The sequence below is a fragment of the Neophocaena asiaeorientalis genome, unplaced genomic scaffold (assembly GCF_003031525.2).
Source record: "Neophocaena asiaeorientalis asiaeorientalis breed wild unplaced genomic scaffold, Neophocaena_asiaeorientalis_V1.1 scaffold540, whole genome shotgun sequence".
Taxonomy (NCBI): domain Eukaryota; kingdom Metazoa; phylum Chordata; class Mammalia; order Artiodactyla; family Phocoenidae; genus Neophocaena; species Neophocaena asiaeorientalis.
In genome coordinates this window covers 4,605,376-4,625,049 of record NW_020172141.1, presented here as the reverse complement: position 1 = coordinate 4,625,049, position 19,674 = coordinate 4,605,376, and the positions used below count along the sequence as shown (strand labels likewise).

General features: G+C 55.8%; 1 protein-coding gene across 1 annotated transcript; it reads right to left on the bottom strand.

Annotated features, from left to right (window-relative positions):
- Nucleotides 1-10,003: 10,003 nt before the first annotated feature.
- Nucleotides 10,004-18,362, bottom strand: ALDH3A1 (aldehyde dehydrogenase 3 family member A1). Its single transcript, XM_024753261.1, has 12 exons — nucleotides 18,292-18,362; nucleotides 16,237-16,348; nucleotides 15,705-15,871; nucleotides 14,133-14,364; nucleotides 13,753-13,838; nucleotides 13,302-13,510; nucleotides 12,668-12,785; nucleotides 12,026-12,167; nucleotides 11,230-11,396; nucleotides 10,707-10,806; nucleotides 10,213-10,343; nucleotides 10,004-10,136 (listed from the first exon to the last, which is right to left on the bottom strand). The coding sequence occupies exons 3-12, from the start codon at nucleotides 15,864-15,866 to the stop codon at nucleotides 10,122-10,124; spliced, it is 1,362 nt and encodes a 453-aa protein (XP_024609029.1). The 5' UTR covers nucleotides 15,867-15,871; nucleotides 16,237-16,348; nucleotides 18,292-18,362; the 3' UTR covers nucleotides 10,004-10,121.
- Nucleotides 18,363-19,674: the final 1,312 nt, after the last annotated feature.

Sequence of the window (19,674 nt, the reverse complement as noted above, 5' to 3'; positions counted from 1 at the left end):
CCCCTCAGCCACAGTTTATTGGCGGCTAAGACAAGACTGGGCCAATCAGATTCTCTCCCGGGACTTCGGGGGTGGGCATGGAGCTGGGTCCGAGAGAAGGCGGGGCTGGAGGCGCAGCTCTGCGCAGACTTGGCCAGGCCCCGGCAAGGCAGGAGGGAATCCTGCACTAAACAGGGTGCTGGGGGCCTGGAGCAGTGGACGCATACATGTGGGAGGAGAAGAGAAGGGCAGCCCCAATGAGGGGCAGAGATGGGAGACCCTGTGCCCGCTGGCGGGGGGCGGGGGGGCACCGTTTCATTCATTCACTCATTTGGTTTTTTCCGAGTCCGGTGCCTTTGTGGCCTGGCTGTCCCTTTTCCTACGAGATGATGCCCCATCGTCCCAGCCTCACGTTTTACTGGAGATGATGTGAGTGGAGGTCGGTTCCTCGCAACCTCCTGACCCCTGCACCTGCCACTCTCTCCCCACCCCAGCCTCCTGTCTTCATAGTGACCTCAGTGAGCAAACCCCTGCCTTACTTACTGTCCTTCACGTGGTCTTGCTAGGGAGACAGACCTCCTAGCATGAAGGGTCAAGGATGCTCCCAGACCACGGAGCAAGCCCCTCCCTGACCCATCAGATCCTAGCCAGCCTGGGAGGCAAGAGGACACCCCTGCCCCACTTTCTGTCACACCAGCACCCCTTTAATGAGGCGGTCTGTTGAACCCAACTGTTTGCTCAGGGGAGAGTTAAGTTAAATAAACAAGGAGGCCTACATGAGCAAATCAGCACATAAGCCTGTAAATGCCTCAACGCCAGGAGGTCAAAGCCTAAGGACAACCAATCACAAACAGCCAACCAAGAGTAGTCAGATTCTTAGAATGGTTGCTAGGGGCTTGAGCATAAGGTGGAATGGGGAGTTGCTATTTGAGTCAGTGTAGAAATTCAGTTTTGCAAGATGAAAAGAGTTCTAGAGATGGGTAACAGTCATGTCTGCACAGCAATAGGAACGCATTTAATACCATTAAACTACACCATGCACAAAAATAAATTCAAAATGGATTAAAGACTTAAACGTAAGAACTGAAACCACAACCAAAAACCAAAGACAAAACTTCTTGAGAAAACCTAGGCAGTAAGCTCTTTGACACCGATCTTAGTAATTTTTTTTTTGCATATGTCTCCTCAGGCAAGGGAAACAAAACCAAAAATAAACAAATGGGACTATATCAAACTAAAGAGCTTTTCCACAGTGAAGGCAACTATCATCTACTGAATGGGAGACGATATCTGCAAGCAATCTATCTGATAAGGGGTTAATACCCAGATTATACAAAGAACTCAAACCACTCAACATCAAAAACCCAAACAACCTGATTTTTACAGATGGGCAAAGGATCCGAACAGACATTTTTGCAAAGAAGACATACAGATGGCCAAGAGGCACATGAAAAGATGCTCAACATCACTAATCATCAGGGAAATGAAAATCAAAACCACAATGAGACATCACCTCACGCCTGTCAGAATGGCTACTAGCAAAATACAACAAGTACTGGCAAGGATGAAGAGAAAAGGGAACACTCGTGCACTGTTGGTGGGAATGTAAATTGGTGCAGCCACTATGGAAAACAGTCTGGAGGCTCCTCACAAAATTAAAAACAGAACTATCACATGATCCAACAATTAACATGTGGGTATTTTTCTGAAGAAAACAAAAACATTAATTCAAAAAGATATGTACACCCCTATGTTCACTGCAGCATTATTTACAATAGCCAAGATATGGAAGCAACCTAAATGCCCAGAGATAAAGAAAATGTGGTGTATATATTTATGAAATGGAATACTGCTCAGCCATAAAAAGAATGAAATCTTGCCATCTGCAACAACATGGATGGACCTAGAGGGCATTATGCTAAGTGAAATCTAAAAAACAAAACAACGAACATAACAAAACAGAAACAGAGTTATAGATAGAAAACAAACAGGTGGTTGTCAGAGGGGCGGTGGTGAAGCGAGGAAAGAAATAGATGAGGGAGATTAAGAAGTACAAACTTCCAGTGGTAAAATCAATGAGTCACGGGTATTAAGTGTACAGCGTGGGTAATACCGTCAATAACTATGTAATATCTTCGCATAGAGACATATCGTAACTAGACTTACCGTGGTGTTTGAAATGTATAGAAATATCAAATCACTCTTTGTGCACAGGAACTAACATAATGTTGTAGATTAATTATACTTCAGAAACAAAATAACAAACTCGTAGAAAGAGATCAGGTTTGTGGTTAACAGAGGCAATGTGGGGGGGGAGGGAGTGGGAAGGTTGAGGGCAGTGGAACTTCCGGTTGTAAGGTAAACAACTGTTAGGGATGTAATGTACAACACGATGAAAGGAACACTGCTGCATATTACATATGAAAGTGATTAAGAGAGTAAATCCTAAGAGTTCTCGTCACAAGGAAAATATTTTTTCCTATTTCTTTCATTTTGTATCTGTATGAGATGTTCACTAAACTCACGGTGATTAATCATTTCGTGATGTATGTAAGTCAAATCATTATGCTGTACTCAAACAAACAGTGCTGTATGTCAATTACATCAATAAAACTGGAAGAAAAATAAAATAGAATTACAAAGAAGAAAAAAAACAGCCAACCAGAAAGTGAAGGCAATCCAAGTGTCCACTGAGGGATAAACAAAATGTGATCTATCTTTAAAAAGGAAGGAAATCCTGACAGATGCCACACAACACATCAACAGTATGAACATTGAGGACATCATTCTAAGTGAAACCAGCCAGTCACCAAAAGACACACACTAATGAGGTATCATTTGAGGTCCCTGGAGTCGCCAAATTCATAGATACAGAAAGTAGAATGGTGGTTGCCAAGGGCTGGGGGAGGGGGAGGGGAGGTTATTGTTTAATGAGTATAGAGTTTCAGTTTTGCAAGATGAAAAGAGTTCTGGGGATTGGTTGCATGACAGACTTAACACCACTGAGCTACATACACTCTGAAATGTTTAAGATGTTTAATTTTAGATTATGTGTATTTTACCACAATTGAAACAAAATTTTTTAAGATTTTTAAAAAATTATTCATTTTATTTATTTTGGGCTGCCTCGGGTCTTAGCTGCAGCACGCGGGATCTTCGTCGCGGCCCACGGGCTTCTTTCTCTAGTTGTGGCGCGCGGGCTCCACAGTGCATGAGCTCTGTAGTTTGCGGCACGTGGGCTCTAGTTGAGGCGTGTGAGCTCAGTAGTTGTGGCGTGTGGACTCAGTTGCCCACACTATGTGGGATCTTAGTTCCCTGACCAGGGATCTAACCCACGTCCCCTTCATTGTGAGGTGGATTCTCTACCACTGGACCACCAGGGAAGTCCCTACCACAATTCAAAATTTAAAAAACAAAATTTTTTAAACCACACAGAAAGAACTGACACAAGAAGTAAGTGAGCTAACATATATGGAAGTGCCTGGAACATCGTAGGCACTTAATAGACGTTAGAGTCTTTTTTCTTTCTTTCTTCCTTAAACCCTGGTCCTCGATTCCTGATGTTCTAAAGGTATGCACCAGATGAGACGAACTCATTAGAGGCCCAGAATTTACCTTTAGGTCAAGGAACACTGCACAAATCCTTGAGATGCTTTTCTTAAGTAGGTTAAATAATCTGCATAACAGATTTTGTTGCATAACAAATATTTTTGAAGAAGGAGGAGAAAGAGAAGGAGGAGGAGGAGAAAAGGATTCAAGAGAAAAATGAGCGTGGCTCGCGGCATTTTCATCTGTAGAGATTTCCTGCAGAATGTGTGTTGAGTTTTGGAGGGTGTGTAGAGGTGTCTCTCCATTATGTGCTAATTGGACCAGCAGCGTGAGACACATCATCACATTTGATCTTGTCCCAACCTTTTCAAGTAGATATGCTTATCTCCGATTTACAAATGAGAGAACCAAAGCTCAGGGAAATACAGAGCTTGCCCAAATAAAGTGGCGGGGCCAGAATGTGAGGCTGGGTCTGTGTCATCTCAAAGCACACTTTCTTTCTGCTCCATCTGGGATGGCAAGAGTTTTCCTCCAGCCTGCCGGCTCTTCATGGATGTTACCTTGCACTGCTGTGCTGTGAACCTCAGACAATTCAGTAGACGAGTTCTGCGATCGACTTGCAATGTCTGCCATGGGCGCTGTGTAGAGGAGACACAGTACGTGTGCTATGCAACTGCCTCTCCAGCGTGTATCACGCTGAACACAGGTTTGGAGCAGAAAGGGGAAGAAAACTTTCCTCTGTCTGTCTAGCAACTGTCGGCCTGTTCTCTGAAGAACTCCGTGTTGAGATGCTCCTACTGCCAGGGTATCTAGTCAGGCTTGGTCTCCTCTCCTCTCTCCCTCTGCCTTCCCGAGAGAGAGGACGGGTCATTACAGTTTCTACCAGCCCCCGACCCTGTAAACACCTGCCAGGCAGACAGGCTTCAGGGAACAGAGAGCTGTCGTCTTTCTCCAGCAAAACAGCTATGAGCATAAACATTCATTTCCCGGAAGGTCATACGAGTACTCGTGAGCTCACGTCTGGCTCTGGCTCAAAGGAAAGATGTTCTGTGAATGCGGCGCCCTGGCATCAGGCCCGGGCAGCATTCCCCAGGTGGCGAGGCAGTCGTTGGGAAAGCTTGGCACCTGCAGGGTCTCATTGTCATGTGAGGGAACAGAAGGTGTGAGTTTTCTCCCCATCTTTCGACCTAAAAGCTTGGGTCAGACCAGAGAGGTGAGAACATCTTCTCACTGACCCCTGTCCTCCCTCCCCACCCAGCCCTCTCTACCCTCCTGCTTTGCTAAAACGCTGCAGCCAGTCGTCGGAGTTGACAGCAGCCTGGAGGGAGTACCTGGCAGGTGGAGGCTGCCCTCCCAGCAGAGAGCTTCAGTCCCAGGCGGGGAACCCGCGGCCGCGGGCTCAGCCCCACAGTGAGAGTCGCTGGACCTGCCCCCGAGGGCACGCGGCTTTCCCGAGGTGCTCCCACCCTGGGTAGCCCCCAGAGCCGCCTGTCCTGCCCGGCCTGGCTCTGAGCCTGGGCAGCGGCTTTGCCTGTGGCCGCCTCGCCTGCAGGAGCCACCTCTGTTGCCATTAGGAATTAAGCAGCTTAGGTCACACCTGCTTGGTATTTTCAAAATTTCTTAGAAACAAAATAAATATGCAGCTTATATAACACTCCTGGCTGGAAAGTCAATGGTTGCTGGCGTGGGGGCAGCACGGCAGGGGAGGCTGGTGCTGAGGAGGGCCTTGGTCAGCCCTGGCTGTTGTTGGACCATTTGCTCTAAACTTTCTAAAGCAAAAACTCTCCACCGAGGAGTGACCTCCGAGCCCATTTCAGAGTGAGGCTTGGAGAACTAACACTAACCCCAGGACGTAAACATTGAAATTAGAACCACTTGGCGATCAAGAAGCCGTAGGTCAGCTGGCCCTCAGCCTCCATTACCCTTCCTGCCGGCAGCTTTCTGTGTTGCTAAAAACCACCTTTCCCAGACTCTCTTTCAGCCAGGGCTCTCAGTGAGAATTCAGTTCTGTCCTGACATACAAGATTGGCAACTTGGCTTGGTAAGCAAGGGCATGGACGCCTGGGGGTTTCTGCCACGGCCGTCATGTGTCTCATCACCACCGTGGCTGGGGACAAGAGCGGTTATGGTGGCAGTGCCACCTCCCAGCCCGTGGCAGTGAGTTCAGAGGTGGGTCTCATTCCCCAGGTGGAGGAGTAACTCTGCAGGAGTGTCCTTCCCGCGCTTCCTGGGAGCCGTTCCTGGAGGCCTTGCCTAGCGCCTGCTCCTCCAGCCCTTCCTGTGTTTTGGTAGAGACCTAATTCCCTTCATCTATCATCTGTCTATCTATCATCTGGCCGTGCCACGCCGCTTGTGAGATCTTAGTTCCCCGACCAGGGATTGAACCCGCGCCCTCAGCAGAGAACGCGCTGAGCCCTAACCACTGGACCGCTAGGGAGTTCCCCTGATTCCCTTTATTTAATCTCCCTCTGTTGAAAACACCTGCAGTGGAGTCCGTGTCCTGTTCTCAACCTGGCTGACACAGTCCCAGAGCAGATCTGGGGCAAGTCCTGTCTCTCCTGTTGGTTCGGAGCACAGAACACGGGGTCAGCAGTGGCCGGAGGGAGCAGCGGGTGTGCTCGGGGCTTTAGAATCAGGAGGCCCAGTGGGCAGTTGCTTCAGGGCTACGGAGGGGAGCCCGGGAGGAAGGACTTGCCAGAAAGCCTGAGCGGGCGTCTCAGGTAGGAGAACAAGCAGCCCTGCGGGGGAAGACGCTGGGACAAGGAGACACTAAGAGGAAGAGGAGAGATGGAACCAGCCAGGGGAGGGGAGGAGGGTAGAGTCTGTCCCAGACAAAGCGGTTGATTCCTTCCATCAATAAGATGCTTTCAAATGTAAATAACTGAAAACACACTTCAAATGTTTTGTGTGAAAAGGACATCTTATCATCATGTATTAACAAAGACTCCAAAGACAGGGTAGGGTCAAGTTGCTTCCATCTTTCTGAGCCCCCATTCTTAGCAGGTCTACTCGGCCTCGAGGAGGCTGTCCTCATGGTCACAGGTGGCTGCCCTATGCCAGGTGTCACATCCAGACACACCAACTTCTAAGAAGAGGACGCATCCCTTCTGCTGCTTCTGTTTTCATCAGGGAGGAACCTCTCCCAGAGTCCACCCCCAGTAGACCTCCCCTCACACCCTACCACCCACAACTGGGTGGCGTGCCCATCCTCACCGAGTCACTGGCTGGGATAGCACACTTCAGTAGTGGCTTCTGCCAGGGGTGCTCAACCCTGGCAGAATATTAGAATCACTTACAGAACTTAAAAAAACATATATATATATATATATAATGTATATATTAATGCCCAGTTTCCACCCCGGAGCATAGACTAACTCAGGACCCTTGCTAACGACATGTCAATGTAGGCCCATTGACTGTTAACAAGCCCACCACTCTGGTGCGGGTCGCTGATGGTGGGCGAGGCCGTGCGTGGGTGGGAGCAGGGGGCATACGGGAAATCTCTGTACTTTCTGCTCAATTTTGCTGTGAACCTAAAACTGCTCTAAAAAATAAAGTCTATATAAAACTTGCTTTTGAAGCTCAGGATCCTAGGCATTAGTATCTTTTTAGAAGTTCCTAAAATTATTATAATATTCCAGCATGCCACCAGGGTTGAGGAACGATTGGTCTAGACTATTTGAGATTTCTCTCTGAGCTGGGGACAAAGTGACCTTTCTTAGAGGCGAGTATCTGAACGAAATGGGGATTACTGTTACGGAGGGGGGAGGGGATGGAGTCGGCACAGACCATGAGGCACCTGCTACCCTCACCAGGGTCCATAGTGCAGTCAGTCCAAGCCATCAGGGTGACTCCGGAGACATTCGGGGAAAGGAGGAGAGTCAAAGAAGGGCCATCCTGCTGTTGCCCGAGGGTGATGCTGGACCACGGGAGTGGGAGATGGTACATTTCCCCGCTGTTCAACCTTGGCCAGAGGCTGCGGGTGGAGTCCGGGCAGTGGGGTGCAGGGAGCGGGGAGGCTGGGATGCGGGGGACAGGAGCCCCTGCGGGTCGGGGTAGCTCTCGGGGGCCGTGGCCTACCTTCCCTCAGTCAGTTCCTCGAATCAGCCTCCCTCACTGGGGGCAGATCCTCCATCATCGGAGCGGCACTGCCCTCCTGCCTGGGACTTTTCCCGTCTGTTTATTCCCGTGTTTAGCGTCTGTGTCCGTGTTGCTGCCCGATGGCGACGGTCCTCTGCGGTTCCCAGCACTCTTTCAGCTGGCAGGGGTGGGGTACAAGACGGGATGTGAGCGCGGCGACCCGTGGGCAACCCTCTGCCTCCCCCTCGCCTGCTTCAGTGAACCCCCGAGGCCTGCCCTGAGCCGGGGGGCCTCCATTAGCCGGGCTCACATCCCGTCTGGGGTGTGCTCTCGAGGAGCAGAGCCCGGCCAACCTCCTGTCGGGTTACCCACAGCTGTCCTGGGGTCAGCCCGTTGCTGCCGCAGCACCCAGCCTTTCCTAAGTCACCCCAATCGAATGTGGATCCTCGAGAGCACAGACCCTATCACCCTGTCACAGCACCCAGGACAGTCCACTCAAAAAATAGTGGCTAAACAAACAAACGAGTGGGGGAAATCTTCCTTTCTATTCTGTGACGACAACAAAAGAAGGGACTGTGACCACCACAGACGGTTTGCTTGTTTTATGTCTGAGAATCTAAACACTAGAAGCTCCACACAGTGGAAACAAAGGATGCTTTGCTAAGCTTGTGGCTATCCGGCTGAGAATCGGGAAGTCACATCAGGAAGCTGTGCCCTCTGCCCAGCGTGACGGTGGTTTGTGAGGAGTAACCCGGAATGTCACCTGCTCTCGCTGGTGACCCGCGAGTGGGGATGGTTCTCGGCCATCTACGTTTTGGACAATGGCAGTTGTTTGGAAAGAATGAATCAGTTGTGCAAATATTTTTTCAGCCCATTCCTTAGTCCAGGAAAAAACAGTAGAAAGAGAAAACAGTAGATGGGATCACCGGGTGGAGGCAAGATCAAGGGGTTTTTCCATTGTTTTCTTTTGAGTTAAATCTAGTTTGGAAATAGGATTAGTCCAGAACGGGTCAGGTCTGGGACATCACAGTGAAACGGCTTAGATCGTTCTGTCTTGTTATAAGGATAGTAAGTTGGAAGAAAAGGAGGAGGAAAGTGAGATGATGGTGATTTTTCCTGAAGGTGCTAATCTTCCCTCTGCAACAAGGCAGATCAGGTGTTTGGAAACCCCGAGCCGTCTCCTCCCCAAGCTGAGCGTTTCCAGCTCTCTTGACACATTCTCAAGCAAGGGTTTTGAGGAGACCCTCAAGTGCCACTGCAAGTGACACTTCCGTGGTTTCAGGAAGGAGCAGATGCTCCCGAGACGCGGCCCCGGTGAGTGGCGCAGCGAGCCCAGGCGACACTGCTTCCCTCGGCTGGTTTCCTCATCTGGCTGCTGGTGGGTAGGGGTGGAGGAGAGAGGGGCGGGTCTGGCGAGACTCCCTCCCCCGCATCCAGCCGGGGTAGGGGGGGGCACACCTTTGAGCAGGATATGGTCTTTGCTGTTAATATAGCTTAAACCACCAGGAGCTCAGGGCCAGGGCCAGAGAGTTTAATGTGGGAGGAGAATCCGGGGAGGTGGGAGAACAGAAGTGTGGGGTCCCGGGACCCCAGAGTTGAGGGGGAGGGTGTTGGAAGGAGGGGTGGCCGGGCAGGGCCTTGGGAGGCTGCGGCCACGACGGTGGGCCTGCCTACACGGGTCGGAGCCCGGATGGACGGGAGTGGTTTCTGCAGAGAGCAGGGGACGGACGGGCTCGGCCGGACGGGTCGGCAGGAGGAAGGAGGGCAGGGAAATGAGGTAGTAGCTGCAGGGGCAGCAGGTCTGGAGAAGATTTTGGTTTTGTTACTATTCAGTTATTTGACGTTTGCAAAATAAGGAGCAGGTGTGCACAGCAGACATCCAGTGACACAGGGCCTTTCACCCTCTGCCTGGTCCCCCTTCACTTCTCCTGGAGGGGACGAGGCACAGGTAGCAGCCAGCGGCCAGCCTCGGCCAGTCTTCCCCGGCTGCCCCGCTCGCCCCCTGGCCTGATTCCGGGCTCCTGCTCTGGCCCGCGCCCTGCTTCCCATGGTTGTCGCTGGACCCTGTCCTGGCCCCTCAGGCACCCCTGGGGCCCAGATGCTGCCGGCACTGAGGGTCCTGGGGCTGACCCCGGCTACCCATCCTCCGGCCCCAGGACCATCACTCTGGAGTCACCCAGGGGGTCATGTTGACCACCCACCGCGGGTCTCACCAGGGACCCCCACCTTGGCCTCCACGGTCACCCCTCTACTGGACACACCTGAAATGGAGCTGATGTCCCCAAGTCCAGGGACCCTGGGGCTGAAGTGAGGCTCCGGGGGGGTGGAGGGGAATGGGGGGAACCAGAGAGGGTGGGGGGCAGGGCTGCAGAGACACGCACGCACGCACATTCCTGGGCTGCTGGGAAACTTTATTGGTCTCTACTCTAGAGAGGGAGGCGAGGATGCCCTCGGAGCAAGAGGGGTGCCAGGAGCAGCCGTCCAAGGGCGCAGCACAGCAAGGCCAGGGCAGCTCAGTGACGGGGCATCTGTGGGGGACACGAGGCGTGGTGAGGCTCTTGCCCAGGGCCCAGCGGCTCCCCGCACTGCCGCCCCGCCACTCACCTTGGCCGGGCTCGGGGGGTATCTGGCTCTGAGGGCCTCCTCATTCAGCAGAGGCCTCACCAGGCAAGAGCGGCGGTGGGAGAAGGTCTCGAAGCTCTTCTTGCCATGGTAGGACCCCATGCCGCTGCCCCCTGCGGGAGGAGCCGGCTCAGCGTGGCCCCGAGACCCCGACGCCCCTCCCGCGCCCCTTCTCCGAGCGGCCTGGGGGACCCCGATCCCTGGGGTGTCCGCCGAGACATCCACGCCAGGAACAGTGGCCAGGAAGAGCCTCATCCCCCCCCCGCCACTAGGTGGCTCTGCGACCTCTGGCGCGTGCGGCCTCTCTCAGGCCCCAGGTGACCTCTGGGACCCTCTAGGGTCTCAAGGTTGAATGTGGCTGATGGATGTGCCAGCAGAGGGAGAGGTCAGTGGGAGTCTGAGGCCCAGCCCAAGGGCTGGGGGGGAGGGGGACACCCGCGGGGGGCAGTGGGTCGTGAGCTCGGCCCCAGACTCACCCACGCCCCCGTAGGGCAGCGAGGGCACGGTCGAGTGGACGATGACGTCGTTGGCCGTCACCCCGCCACTAGAAGTCTCCGCGATCAGCTTCTTAATCACCTACAAGAGCCCCGGGGCTCAGCCTGCGGCCCGGGACGCCCAGCCCCTCCCCCTCCCCGCTGCGCGGGCGCGTCCTGGAGCCGCAAGGACGCGGGAGCCGGTGAAGGCAGAGCCCCGGCGCCGGGCCGCTCCCCGCCCCGAGCCCCAGGCAGGGTTCTCCACTCTCCCCACGTAGTTCTGTGGGGAGATGGTAAGAGCAGCAGTTCCCAGTACGGCGTGCGCGGCACCGAGGGGCTCATCATCATCTCATTCACGCCCTGTCCTGATTTCAGAGCTGAGAGGAAAGGGGCTCAGGAAGGTTAAGCGGCTCGCGGTGAACAGTGAGGCTGGGATTTGCTCCCAGGTCTGTGAACCCCCGGATCCTGTTTGCAGGAGCGGCGCACCCAGGGCCCCAGGACCCTGGAGGAGGGTCCCCCGGCTCACCTTGTCGTTTAGGGAGAACACATAGAGGGCCAGGGGCTTCTCGCGCTGGCTGATGAACTGGATGGCTTCCTCCAGGCCGCGCACGCATACGATGGGCATTATGGGCCCGAAGACCTCCTCCTGCATCACCGGGGACTGGGGGTCCACGTCCACGAGGATGGTGGGGGCTGGAGCAGGGAAGAAGCCGGCGTCAGCCAGCGCAGAGACCCCAGCCCAGGCGTCACCCAGGCCTTTACAGACAAGGCCGGCAAGGCTTAGTGGGGCGGGGCAGGCACGGGGCCTCCTCCTGCCAGGCTCCATCCCGGCGGACCACAGAGAGAACCCTGGATTCACCTATGGGGGGGGGAAGCCCGGGCTCCACACTTCAGGGGGCGGGCCCTGTGCCCCGCTAGCCACGTGAGCCCTGCTGGAGCTCTTCAGCCTCCTGGCAACTTGGGGGCCAAGTGGGGCCCCATCTGCTGACCCTCCAGCCCAGGCACTGCGGGCCCCTCCCGCTCGGCACACCTGGGGCTCCTGTGGCCTCTACTGAAGCTGCCGGGATGCAGAGGAGGTGAAGCCTCCTCTAGGCCTTGAGGGGAAGGGCTTCTGGGCTGGGGAGGGGCCTCCCAGGGGCTGTGTCCAGCTCCTGCCCGCCGAGAGGCCCAGAGCCAACCCGGAGCCACTGGTGAAAGTGATGGACACACACCATGGGGCTGTGTCTGCTCTTCAGGGGTGTGTGCCCACCCGCCGCCCGCTCGCGGGGCCCCTGGCAGCCCTGGCGGGCAGGCAGTGCTCTCCTGAAGGGCAGCGCACGCACCTATGTACCGGCTGGTCGCATCCCCGGTGCCCCCGTAGGCGACCTTCTGGCCTTCCATCAGGCCCATCACCCTCTGGAAGTGTAGGGAGTTGATGATTCTCCCATAGTCGCGGGACTTCTTGGCATCCTCCCCGTAGAACTCCTGTGGAAGAGAGCCTCCAGGTGAGGATGTGGACCCTCATCACGGCCACAGGCTGTGAGGTCACCGGTGACCCCAACCTGGGAGCACACGTGGGCACCGCCCTGTGGAGCAGCAGTCGATGGCACAGCGACCCCGAGAACTACGGAGCTGCCGCACCCTGGGCACCCCCCGACTTTCCTGGCACACGAAGTGCTGCAAGACAGCTGTGTTGTTTGAAAGAAATACACGCACAGCGTCTGGACATCACACTGGGACCAGACGCGTGCGTCTACAGCAAGGAGGATGGAGGGAACACACCAAGTCAGCAGCGACTGGCTTTAGGTGGTGGGATTCTGGGTGGAGCTTTCCCCCCTTCTTTATGCTTTTTAATCTTTTCCAAACTATCGACAGTGAGTGTGGATTATTTTCATGAGCAGAAAAGAATGAGCCAGTCTTCTCTCAAGTCCACGTCCATGTCACCACCTGGCAGCCTGTCACCTGCCCCCGGGGCCAACACTCACCTTCAGGGACTTTGTGAGCTTCTCCACGACTTGGTTCTGGATCGAGGGGTCACACAGGATGTAATCGGGGGCCACGCACACCTGGCCGCTGTTCATGAATTTCCCCCAGGCGATGCGTCTGTGAAAACCCCAGGTTAGATGACATATCGCCAGCCCGGGGGGGCTCCCCAGGAACAGGCCTCTGGCTCAGTTAGCCCAGGGTCAGGGCACGAGGGGCTCTGCTGTGAGCTGTCCACCAGGGGGGCCCCTTAGCACCCCAATGGCTTCTAGATCCCATGACCCTGGACGTGCTCACAGGGCCTGCGGTGACCTCATCACTGACTGGCTGGGGGTGTCTGGCGTGGGCGGCCTTTATCCCCCTTTTCACAGCCTTGAGCCCTGCACGGCCAGGTGTCACTGTGCTCAGGGTCCCACACCCCAGAAGGCTACGTGTGCGGGACACGAGGGCGGGCAGGGCTGTCCTGGACCCCTCCTCTGTGGGAAGCCTTTCCCGCACCTCTTCTGTGAGCATGGTACCTCCAGCCCCAGCTCCCGCCAGGACCGTGGGCGCCCTGAGGGCAGGGGCCACGTCAGTGTCACTCAGAGTGAACTGCCGTCCGCCTGAGCTGGGGGGCAGCCAGGCCAAGCCCCTCACCTGCAGGCGACATCCAGGTCACAGTCCTTGTCCACGTAGCAGGGGTTTTTGCCCCCCAGCCCCAGCGTGACAGGGGTCAGGTGCTTGGCCGCAGCCATCATGACGATCCTGCCCACCCCGGTGCTCCCGGTGTACAGGATGTGGTCAAATCTCTCCTTGAGCACCTCCGTGGTTTCTGGGACACCCCCACTGATCACCGGGTACAGATCCTTCCGAGAGAAGACAGAGGTGAGGCTCAGAAAGGACCACAGCCCCCTCCCCACGTGGCCGGGCAGTCGCCACCAAGTGGACCCCCTCTCTCGGCTCAGGGGCTCCAGTCACCCCAATGGGAGTGGCCAGCTGTCCTCACCCCACCCGTGGCTTGGGCCCTGGCTGCAAGAATTCACTATTTCTCAACCCCTGAAGACACGGCCCCGCCCCAGTTCTCCGTGTGCCCTGGAGAGTCTGTCACCTTGTCCAGGTACTGGGGGAGGATGGTGGCCAGCAGGCTCGCTGTGTTCTCACTCAGCTCCGACGGCTTGAGGACCACCGCGTTCCCTGCAGAGCACACGGAATCAGGGCCATGCTGGGGCCACCCCCCTGCTCTGCCCTCCCAGGGACCAAGGGTGCATGGTGGGTGGTGAGGCTGTGTGGACATCTGAGCCTGGCTGGGCCTGGGCACCGGGAAGCCTGGACCCCACAGCCTCCTGTGAGAGCCGGACCCTCCTATGGCTCCCTGACCCCAGGCTGCCTCTTCGCACAGGCCTGCGCCCCCCACCCCAGGCCCTCCCCTCCGCAGTGGAGAAGAGGGATCTCTCCTGGCTCCCTGACACAGAACGGGGCTCACGGTACCTGCAGCAATGGCGCCCACCATGGGCTGGATGGTGAGGCTGAAGGGGTAGTTCCAGGTGCCGATGATGAGAACCACACCCAGGGGCTCTGAGTGGATGTAGGACTCATCCTGCTGGGTCTGGGCCGTCTTCTCCACGGGCTCGTCCGCAGCCCACTCAGGGAGTTTCTTGATCACGTAGTCGATCTCCTCTAGGACGTACACGATCTCCTCGTAGTAGGCGGTCCATTCGTTCTACAGCGAGAGGGCTCCGTGAGGCTTGCTGGCCCCAGAGTGAGGGCCACGCAGCCGGGGCTCTGAGCAGAGGCCCCAGGGCTGGCGGTGGTCCTTGGCTCGCTGCTTCCCAGCTTTGTGACCCCAAGTGAACCTCCTGACCTCAGTCTCCCAGTCTGCAAAATGGGAACATGACTGGACCTCATGCTCCGGGTGGGCCCATTGGACACAGCCTGGCTTGTTCTGCTGCCCACACGAAGGGGGCCATTCACCGTGGGCTCCCCAGCCCAGTGGGCCAGGCAAGAAGGCACAAGGGGGCAGAGTTGAGGATTAGCCTTTGAGTGGTGGGTCTGTGAGGGCCCCTTTCTGCCAGTGCTGGGGGCCCAGACAGGTTGGACACATCGAGGGCACCTCAGACCTGAGTAGTGATTTGAGGGTCACTCAGTGCGTCGGGGGCAACTGAGCTGAGGGGTGTCCGGGAAGGCTTAGAGATGAAAATGAGACTTGAAGCCAGGACGGAGCCCTAAGAAGACCACCCTGATGAAGTGGCTTCAGGAAAGAGGCCACCAAAGAGAGTCAGGAGAAAATCCAGGAGACCCTCAGCCAGCAGAGGAAGCCAGGGTGGGGAGCTTCCGAGAGAGGGGTGCAAAGTGGGATACACAGCTCTTCCGTGAACTTTGGCTGTGCTGAGCAAGACAGAAGTCGTGAGGTCAGCATTGGGTTTTCTTGCCTTTGTTTTTTGCTGTAAGACGAGAAATCTTGAGAGATTTAAAAAAAAAAAAAATACAGCGGCAAAAGGCCAGGAAACGGTAGGGGGACGGGCTCCACAGCCCCTCTGCTCTCCTCCAAGGCCAGGCGGATGGAAGGGTGGAAGCAGGCCCAAGTGACTTGGGGGCAGCGAGGGGGAGGGGCTGAGTATTCGGAGGGGTCTGATTTTGCCCAGGGGTAGGAGAGGATGGGGAGGGAGGGAGGGAGGACGCCCAGCAGAGCAGGCTGCCCTCCGCGAAGCCAGGCTGGGCTGTTCCCTGGTGTGGAGAACCCGGCCCGCACGGGGCTGAGAGGTGAAAGAAAGAAGAGGCCGGAAAGGGGTGGCCTCGTGTGCTGGGCTGGGTGGAGAAGGGCGTGAAGCCAGGAGGGGGGATGACGGACCTGGCGCTTGGGACCTGGGGCGCCGCAGGACGCAAGGAGAAGCCGGTACGCCCCGTCTGAGCGGCAGCGCTTTCCCCTCTATAAAAGGGTCGTGAAGCGCCCGGAGTGTTTTGGGGGCTGTCAAGAGCCGGGCGCAGAGCCCGGCGCGCGGCGCGCAGCCCACGTCCTGGGCGCACGCAGCCCTCTCCTGCCCGTGGCCGGTCGGGGCGCACCTTGCGGAGGTCGGCGGCCAGCGCGCCCACGAGGTCCTTCTCGCGCTCGCGGATCAGGCGCCGCAGCCCCTCCAGCTGCTGGACGCGGCACTGGAGCGGGCGCGTCTTGCCCGCGTTGAAGGCGGCTCTGGCCCGCTGCACCACCTCGCTGATTGTGTCCATGGTTCCTGAGGACAGAGAGCTCCTTGGAGCCGGGAGGAGGGCGCGCGCTCCCCGGCCGCCCACTGGGACCCGGGGTCCCCAGGGCAGCACCCACCCTCACTGGTAATTTTATAGGAAGAGGAAGATCTCCCTGGGAGCACCGAGAAATGGCCTCCTTTTGCCTTCTCAACTCCCTAACCCTGTGGTCTTGGACTCTTCTGGCCATCCGCGTACTCCCTCCCTGAGCAGATGACAGACCCCCGCAGTGAGGACCCCAGGCAGCAGTGACCTGCGGTCCTAAGGGTGTCTACAGCTGCTGATGGTGGGTTCTTGGCAGGGTGCTGGGGGCAGGCCCTTCCTGGCATCTCTCAGGGCCCATGCCCACCTCTACCTTCGTGTAGAGTTGGTGACTCTCGCAGGCAATCACTCCGAGTGCTCTGCACACCCAACCAGGGCAGTCTCCAGATCAGATTACAGGACACGGTCGTGATCCCACACCCAGGCTGATTAAAGAAGACCCAGCATCAGGGTCCTCACACCACCTTGCTGGCTGAGCCGACATTCTCAAAAGCACTGGCGGCTTCCCAGACAGAACCAGGCTTGGTGTTTAAACCCGTGTGTGCCTGTAACACCTGTGAGACAGACCTACTCACAGAGCTTCAGATTTCCACAAAAAAGCTGCCCGTACAGCAGACCATGCTGGCGAAGTGGGATGGCTCTGCTGGGAGGCGTTTGGCTATGCCCAGCAAAAACCTTTAAAATCTATCTCTCTGTGACGTAGTAGGTCCACGTTCAGGAGCTCATAGAAATGAGCGCATTCCTAAACATTCACGAACAAGAAAGTTCATCAGGCTTATACATAAAAGAGAGATACTGGAAATATCCTAAGTGTCCATCAGCAGGAGACAATTTCAAAGACGTCTGCTGCACCCACATGCCAGGTGATCGTGCGGTAATTAGGACAGAGATGGACAAGTGTTTCAGCACCTTTATAAGGGCGCTCTCTGTACCAGATGTGTCCCGGGCATGAGGGATAAGAAACAAAACAGGTTCCAGAACAACAGATACCCCAGGCGTGTGCGTGCCACCCGCATGGTGACTGCAGGGGGATGGGAGGGAGGTTAGGGGTGGATTAGAGGTGATCCTCATTTTCATCTTCTGGAGGGCTTCACTTTTTTTGCAGTGAACTTGCATTTTTAAAAAATGTTTGTTACCTTTTTGAATAGGTAACACGCACATGGTAGAAAATGTAAAAGATACAAAAGGGACACAGAGAAAAGTAAACGTTCCTCCTCCCTTCTCCCCCCGCAATTCTTCCTGTCCTCCATGAGGTTCCCACCCACTTTCAGACACGGTGTAACCTCTGACATCAGAAAAAAACCACAATAAGGCTATTTCCATTTGGCAAAAAAATTAAATACCATATCTACATATATGTAGATACACATATATGTAGATATGGTATACATAATACACATGGTATATGTGTATATATTACCATACATGGTATATATAAATTTTTTGCCAAATGGAAATAGCCATTTATAGATGTATATGTATGTATGTGTGTTTATGTATATATGTATGAAATCCTGCTTGAATTCCAGCAAGTGGCTTCTGATCCCTCCCATCACCTCCCCCCTCCGCAGCACTGACCCCCACCCTGGCTTTCGGCATGGACAGGAGGGCCCTGCTGGCATCCAGGGTGCCCCAAGCCTGGGGTGCCACGGCCCCCTCCCTAGGTCCGACGGGAAATCGGAGGGAGCCCTCTGGGATCCCTCGGCCCAGCCTGCCATGGGCCAGGCCACCCGTGACCCCAGCCACACAGCCCGGCAGGAAGGTCCTGCTTCCCTCCCCAGCCTCGTGTGGGCAAACCAGGGCAGCAGGCTCTGGCCATCGGCCACCAAGGCCTGGCGGCTCAGGGCAGAAGAGCTGGTGGGAGGGAGACCGGGAGGGCTGGCCCCCAGCTCAGCACTCAGAACCATGTGGTCTCTGGGAAGGAGCTTCCTTCGTGGGCAGCGTTAATAGCAGTGTCGCTTCTCAGTCATTACAAAGATTAATGGCGCCGGGAAGTAGCTAACATTGCGCTTGATGTCCCAGTAGGAGCGGCTGGAATTAGTCCCCCAGGACGCATCCTTCTTCCCACACCCCTGCATCCCGCATGCTTCACCTGTGCCACTTTGTTCCCAGGTGTCATCATCCCCTTTGATCCTCACAAAAATCCTCGCTCTGTAGGAGCGCCCACCAAGAAGGAGCCGTTATGAGTCCATTTTACAGATGAGGAAAGTGAGGCCAAAAGACGTGCAATAAATGCTCTGTCTTTGGTCTCCCAGTTAGCAAGTAGCAAAGTCAGGATTTGAACCCGCTTCTGCCTCTATCTCAGGCCGCCCGTGCCTTTAACTACAGGACTCTGCTGCCTCTGGGTTACTGAATCAAGGCTTCTCACCCACTGTCCCCTGGGTCCCCCTGCTCCAAGGGTCCCCGGGGCCTCTACCTCCCTGTGGCAAGGGTGGTAGAGCTGCCAGACGTGAGCTTCAGGCCCTTGGGGCAGCCAGCCGCGGATTCTCAGATGTTCCTGGGTGTGGGGAGGACCAGCCACAGAGGTGGACCCGCTCCTGGCCAGGCTGCAGCTAGAGATTTCTAGAAGGAGAAGAGAATGGGGAAGAGAGTTACCTTCGACACAGGCTGTCCCGGGGGCTGGAGCTCCAGGAATGGGCATCAGCCTAGAGCGGATGCATTTAAGGACCCTTCTCCCCGCCCCCTGGGCCCTTGGAGTCCCTGCCCAGGAAGTTTGCATAACAAGAACAAAACAGTTTTCAAACGTGGGGTGTAGTAATCCGGCCCTCTGCTCCCAGTTTGGGGGATTAGGCCTGGGGTTGTCTGCTTTTGTTCTGCTCAGAAATGCAAGAATGTGTCTGTGGAGGCTTGGGCGGGGCCGGGTCCAATCTTCCAAAGGAGCCCCTGTGTTTGCCTCGGGCATGGGACTGCTGATTGATTCAACCTGACCTGACTGCTTCCAGATTTTCCAAGTGCAATTACCAGCGGCTGTCCTCCCGACCTCCCTGGTTACATAAGGGCGGGGGAGGCACAGTCACAGTGAGCGTGCACGCAGCTACCCGAGGACGCCCCATCAAGGTGAGATCTCTAAGCCTGGGGAATCGCAGGCCGGGGCTTTCTACACGAGGCCCCACCAATACGTGGGTCTGCCCACTTGTTGAACAGCAGAGAAGAGGGCCACGGACCAGTACCGACTGCCAGGAACCTCCCCAGTGAGGCCAGTCACCCACAGAGCCAGAGATGCTTGGGCAGAGAGGACTCTGGGATAACAGATGTTTGCTGGGCGTCTGCTCAGTGGGGATGGAGGCCTGTGTGGAAGACACATCTGGCCACTTCTCACACTGCCCCTGCTACCTGGACTCTGGGCTTCCTCCCACTGGGCACTTCCTGCCACCCTCACCCACCAGCCTTGCTTCCCTACAGGCCCCTGCAGAGGTGCTCTTCCCTTCCCCCTCCCTCCCCCTGGAATGCCCCTCCCGTACAGCCCTCATCATCACGCTTCCTCCTCTTCCTCCACATTATTTTTCTCCAGACCATGTATCACCCTCTGAGATGCTATTTGTCTACTTATTTTGTCACCTGCCACCCTCCAACTAGAATTTGCTTTGTTCACTGCTGTATCCTCAGCACCCAGAACACTGTCTGGCACATAGTAGGTGCTCAATAAGTGAATGACGGAATAAACAGAAAGTTTCAAAATAATATGAACCCTATAGTGGCTGGAATATGCACAAGATGCTACAGGGCCTCAGATGAGAGTCCCGAGGGAGGG